Below are 6,615 nucleotides of genomic sequence, written 5' to 3' on the forward strand. Positions count from 1 at the left end.
TGCAATGCCCTGACATATTTAAACAATAAGTGTTAGTCTTCACAAATATGTAACATTTATACATCTCTTAGACTTCAAACCAAAAGGAAAATGCTCACCTGGTAAAGATTATTTGGTGTTTGAAATTAGGTGCAGTTCAATCACTGTCATAATAATAATAATAGTAACATTAGGAGGGCAAGAGAGTTTCAAAGCATTCTCAAATATATTATTATGATATATGGATGCAATTACAATAACCTAAATAAAATATAAGCAAAGCTTCCTCTTGTGTTTGGTGGAAGATGATTTCTCAAGCGTTTCCAGTTACTGAGGCAGTACTGCATAGCAATGCACTTAACACATACTTGGTCATTCAAACCTGTTGATCCTGTTTCTGGAATTTATCGGAATGTGTAAAGCCCTCCTTCTTTTGCTCTCTGTCAAAACTGTAAAATATTCACATGCATTCACTGACACTTTGTCTACGGGGAGAAATGGCACAGAAAGGATTTAAAATTGCTGGTGACAAACTCTGCTGCGCGATCTGTTTGGATCTACTGAAGGATCCTGTGACTATTCCCTGTGGACACAACTACTGCAGGGACTGTATTAAAATTCACTGGGATGGACAGGATCAGAAGCACATCCACAGCTGTCCTCAGTGCAGACAGACCTTCATACCAAGGCCTGCTCTGGTGAAAAACACCATGTTAGCAGAGTTGGTGGAGGAAGTGAAGCAGACTGGACTGTATGCTGCTCCTGCAGATCACTGCTATGCTGGACCTGAAGATGTAGCCTGTGATGTTTGTAGTGGGAGAAAACTGAAAGCCTTCAAGTCGTGTCTACACTGTGTGGTCTCTTATTGTGAGCGCCATCTACAGCCTCATCATAATGTAGATGGATTGAAGAAACACAAACTGGTCAGCCCGTTCAAGAAGCTTCAGGAGAACATGTGCCCTCACCACAATGAGGTAATGAAGATTTTCTGCCGCACTGATCAGCAGTGTATCTGTTATTTATGCTCCATGGGTGAACATAAAGGCCACGACACAGTCCCAGCTTCAACAGAAAGAACTGAAAAGCAGAAAGAGCTGAAGCCATGTTGTGAAAAAATTCAACTAAGAATCCAGGACAGAGAAGAACATGTTAAGGTGTTTCTGCAGGAAATGGAGGCCATTAATCAGTCTGCTGATAAAGCTGTGAGGGACACTGAGAAGACATTTGAACAAATTTTCTTTCACATCAAAGAAAAAAATTCTGATATCCAGCAACAGATCAGATCCCAACAGAGAACTGAAGTAAAACGAGCTAAACAGGTTGTGGAAAAACTGCAGGAAGAGCTCAGTGAACTGAAAAGAAAACATGCTGAACTGGAACAGCTCTCTCACACAGAGGATCACACTCAGTTTCTACACATGTTCCCTTTGTTCTCAAATTTTACTGACTCTACAGAGGTACCTTTTACTAAACGTCATCCTCTGCTGTACTTTGATGATGTGCCGGCTGCTGTATTAGAGGTTGAAAATAAACTACAGGATGATCTTCAGGAAGGATGGCAAAAAATTTCCCGCACAGTGACTGATGTAGACGTGTTGCTACCTCAACCAGAACCTCAAACCAGAGCTGAATTCTTAAAGTTTTCAACTCAGCTCACACTGGATCCAGACACTGTAAACATGCGGCTGTTATTATCTGAAGAGAACAGAAGGGCAACATTTGTGAGTAAAAAACAGGCATATCCTGGTCACCCTGAAAGATTCATGAACAGGTCTCAGGTCCTGACCAGAGAGAGTCTGACTGGACGTCACTACTGGGAGGTAGAGTGGAGCGGGTTTGGTATTTACATAGCAGTCGCACACAAAAGTATAAGCAGAACGGGAGATCAAAGTGAATTTGGAAACAATAGTGAGTCTTGGGCATTAGAGTGTTACAGTGGTAATTATTCACTCAGTCATGGCAAAAATTGTTATAGGTTTACAGGCCCTGAGTCTTCCCAAATTGGAGTGTACCTGGATCACAGAGCAGGTATTCTGTCCTTCTACAGTGTCTCTGACACCATGACTCTTCTTCACAGAGTCCAGACCACATTCACTCAGCCGCTCTATGTTGGACTGAGGGCAAGTCACTTCTTAGGATCAGACTCCTCTGCTGTGTTTGTTTGAGTTTGAGTAGGGAGAATCAAGTAATTACTTTGTGCTCTGCTTTTTTTTAAAATTAAATATATAGCCCTTGGTTGGTTGCACCCTTGAATGTTAAAGAGGATATGGAGAAAATACATTTGCATGCAATAAAATAATTAATAAAAATGTCATGCTTTGACCAGAGATTTTAAATTGAAAAATTTAAATTTCATTTTCTGTATCTTTTGAACAATATTTTCCTCATCATTAGTTTTTCATAGATGAAATGCAGTTCATTTTATTTTGTTCCATTTTTAACTCGTAAATATTTTCATAAAATGTTGTAGTAATGTATCCACAAGTTGATCACCATTATTTAATAAATTTGCTTTAAAAATGTATGTTTCTTAAATGAAGTATGTGTGTCTGTTTATTTAGAACCATGAGTATTTTGTTCCATGTTTTGAATAACCAGTGGAGTTTTGTTGTTTCATTTTCTTTGTTCATGCTTCTAGTTGCTCCATAGCATAGTGGTTTCTTGTTTGGCGAATGCATAGCAATGCAATGGAGCCTAAACTTTTCTCTTTTTTTGACATTTAAGTTTTTTATTGATTTTGCAACATATACTTAAACCTGTATAAGAGGGAGAAAAACAAAAAACAAACAAACAAAAAAAACTGCTGGTGTGCACCCCTGCCTTTACAAGTCTAAAAGAAAGAAAATAGAAACTAACTAACAGTGGGTTCCAAGAGAAGAAACACAGAAATGGGCAAATAAAATTGACGGTAAAGTAACATTTGGACCGGTGGTCACAGTTAATAGTCCTTCAGATTATGATAATATGGTCATGATTTCCTGTTTGCTTCAGATAGCTCCAAAAGTAGTCCCAATGTTCATCTTTGTCTTCTGTATCATTTTTAAGTTTATTCAGCATGGACTCATAGGAAGCAGTCTCTGCCATTGCTCTGATCCACTCTTTCAGTTCAGGACATACTGTAGTCTTCCAGTGCCTAAGGATAATCCTCGATGCAGTTACCAGTCCAACCATAACAACCGTAAAAATATTATTATGAATTCTTGGAATATGAGAACGGTCTCCTAACAAGCACAATTCAGGAGTTAAGGGCACTTCTAGTCCTGGCCAACCTTTTAAAAGTGTGACGACTTCCTTCCAAAAAGGAGCTATAATGGAACTTTCCCAAAAACAATGTAGGAAAGTCCCCGCCTCAATTTTACATTTCCAACAAAGATCATCAGGCATAAGCTTCATACGGTGTAATCTTGTTGAAGTATGATAATATCTATGCAGAATTTTATATTGTATGCATTTGCTCCTCGCCTCCTTAATATAAATCCCATTTTCCGCCAAAATGCCCATCCATTTTTTCGTTTGGAATTGGTGCATTTAAATCTTTCTGCCACAAAGTTTTAATGTTCGAACATTCCCCACTTCTATTATCATTTACCAACCTATAAAAACATGATGCTGTGTAGTGCTCCTGAGGCATATTTATAAAATTTAGAACAAGATATTCATGTCCCCTTTTGAACTTCGACGTCACACAATGTCTAATTTTGCAAATATCTCCAGAGATTTTCCTTCCCTTCCAATTTGTATGTTTGAACAAGGTCTCTATAGGACATAAATTCCCCATCTTTAAATAAGTCGCTAATAACATTTATGCCATGAGACTGCCACAATTTCCAAAACACAAATTTTTTCCCTATACGAATAGCTGGATTGTTCCAAAGAGATGAGTAAAACTGCACATGAGGTCATATTTTAAGAATTCTATGTATATTGAGCCATACCTGGCTAGAGTGAAACAAAATTGGGTTTGTTGAAGTGCAGCTTTGAGACAACATACCTTTTGGATCAAAAGGAGTATAAATCTCAGACATATACTTTATTTCTTTATACTTATTTATTTCTCTAATTGATGTGACCAAATTATTTTCATGTTTAATAGCTGGAATGAAGTTTAAGAAATCCTGTTTCTTAACCTGTCTTGCTAATACTTTACCTGTCTTTTCACCACCTTCATAAAATGTAGTATTCAGGCGAAGCATAGAATATGCAACTTTTTTGTTGTATATCTCATTCAATTGAAATTTTAATCCACATATATCCCTATATAATTGCTCTGTGTAAACCCCCAAAAGCAGGTTTTCTTTACATTTGATTTCTTTTTCCAATATTTGGATTTTATTTAAACTTTCTTTCTTCTTTTTAGAAGCATATGCTATTAGCTTCCCCCGAATGTATGCCTTATAGGAACAGTGTGGGAAGCTTCTATGTTTGGTGCTTCCAATATTAATTTTGAAGAAATATTTGAGGTCTTCCTCAAGTAAGGTCTGAAAAGGCTTATCTAATAATAGGGAGACATTCATTCTCCATCTAGATCCTACTCTGTTCTCTGTACCTAATTTAATACACAATTCCACTGCTGCATGATCAGTTAACCCAATACTCTTAATATCACAACTTGTTAGACAATTAAGCAGAGTATTTGAGACCAGAAAAAAATCAAATCTAAAAAAGGATTTGTGAGAATGAGAGTAGAAGGCGTATTCCCTTTTAGTTGGATTACTTAACCGCCATACATCCGTCAGCCCCATGTCGTCTTTTAACATGTGGACTGCCTCTCTGGTTTTATTACCAACAGAACTCCCGAAACTACTCCTGTCGAGGGCACCATCCATGACTTCATTAAAATCTCCAGCTAAAATTATTTGTCCTTCCATCTCCCCCACGATTTTGTTTACGTTGTGATAAAAAAAAGTGGGTCTCCCTTATTTGGAGCATAGATATTGCAAAGAATCATGATTACACCTTCAATCCGTGCCTGAATACATATTATTCTTCCCTCTGCATCTTTAAATTCCTTTACCAGTACAAAGTTAATATTTCTTCTGATGAGGATGATGACCCCATTGCAAGCACTTGAGAAGGAGCTGTAAAAAATGTGACCTGCCCACCCCGTTTTAAATTTTGACTCTTCACCTTGGTTTAAATGTGTCTCCTGCAGAAATACTACGTCCGCTTGTGTTGTTTTTAAATAAGACCATATTTTACATCTTTTAACAGGACTACCACATCCATTTATATTCCACGTCATTATTCTAATAAATTTTCCTGTCATTTTGAGAGAAAATTAGCAGTAATTTGGAACCAGTGCTCCTGCATTTTGGAGTGATCATTCTCCCTTCCCAACTGACTAACCCCAGAAATTGCCACCAGCCAAAACCCCTGAACAGAGAAAACATTTTTATCAACTTGAAATGGGAAAAAACAAAACAAAAAAAACTTACAGTTTGCTGCAACGCAGCGTAAAAAACCGTGAGAGATGCAGACCAGCTTCGTAGCTTCTTCCCAGAAGGCAGGCGGCATAGACCCCTCTCCCACCGACTTATCAACTACACGACATCTGGTTCGTAGCTCAAGTTAAGAGCTAGTCCACCGTCAGTGTTTCCTCATTCCCGTTGTTGAAAAACTTCTCCACCGCCTGACAGAATTGATCTCTAGCTCCCCTGTACTAGCTCCACTGCATGCCACATCACGGTCTGGTGAGGATGGGACGTCAACCACACCTGAACACACTAGTAAGCTGGTGACAATCAGAGGTCAAAAGAGCCCACATCAGCCTGAAAGTGCTCCACAGGTGCCACTTGGGGATGAGTTTCAACGTCCAAAGGATAGCCAGCATGGCCTGATTGAGGAGCTCAGTCACAGTCTAAATGAAGCAGCTCTTGACCGGGAGCGCAGCACACAGTCACCATCACCTTCGGTTGAATCATCCGCTGAATCTCAAGATTTCCTTCCTCCACTTCAAGCTTCAGGAGCAGGGGGACAGTCACAGCATTATGCAGGCCAAAGAAGGGTTGATGAGGTGTATGCTCGTCGCCACAGGAGCTATAGCCAGCCTGCCACTCCTCCTAGATTGCCAAGGCTAAGGGCCTGCTATGAGGATGATCCATACTACAGACAAGATGACAGGTATCCTACCCCTGGTCACCCAAGCGGCCCTGACAGTCACTATCGTCCTCCTTATGGATATGGGTATCAGGAGTCAAGTCATCAGTACAGGTGCTGTGGTAACTACCCAGATGACCGTCGACAGTGTTCACCTGATCACCTGCAACCAGGTGGGTGCCCTCAGACACCACTCTCTCTCAGCAGAGCCCAACCAATAGAGACTTATCGTGGACCTCAACCAACGATCCCTGACTTTGTGCACGAGGACCCACATGAGTTTGCAAGATTAAAGTTAGCTCTAGATAACATACTTCCACTTGATGCTCCTGAACACTTCAAGTTCCAGATATTGACAGATCACCTCAAGTGTGAAGATGCATTACTTATTGCTGACTCATACAGCAACAGTCCATTCCCCTTTGCTGACACCATGAGAGCACTTACAGAAATGTACGGACAACCTCAACATCTGGCCTTAAAAAGGATCACCAAACTGATGGATGGACCCAACATTAGGAGTGGTGACATCAGAGCCTT

General features: G+C 39.7%; 1 protein-coding gene across 1 annotated transcript; it reads left to right on the forward strand.

The window, feature by feature from the left end:
* The first annotated feature begins 476 nt into the window (after positions 1-476).
* LOC134619189 (tripartite motif-containing protein 16-like) lies at positions 477-2,144 on the forward strand. Its single transcript, XM_063464961.1, has one exon. It carries the CDS (start codon positions 477-479, stop codon positions 2,142-2,144), a length of 1,668 nt encoding a protein of 555 aa, XP_063321031.1.
* Positions 2,145-6,615: the final 4,471 nt, after the last annotated feature.

Source organism: Pelmatolapia mariae, linkage group LG20 (genome assembly GCF_036321145.2).
Source record: "Pelmatolapia mariae isolate MD_Pm_ZW linkage group LG20, Pm_UMD_F_2, whole genome shotgun sequence".
Lineage (NCBI taxonomy): Eukaryota > Metazoa > Chordata > Actinopteri > Cichliformes > Cichlidae > Pelmatolapia > Pelmatolapia mariae.

Bases quoted from the DNA above. Each gene is read 5' to 3' on its own strand.
- LOC134619189 (XM_063464961.1), top strand. From the start codon at position 477: ATGGCACAGAAAGGATTTAAAATTGCTGGTGACAAACTCTGCTGCGCG.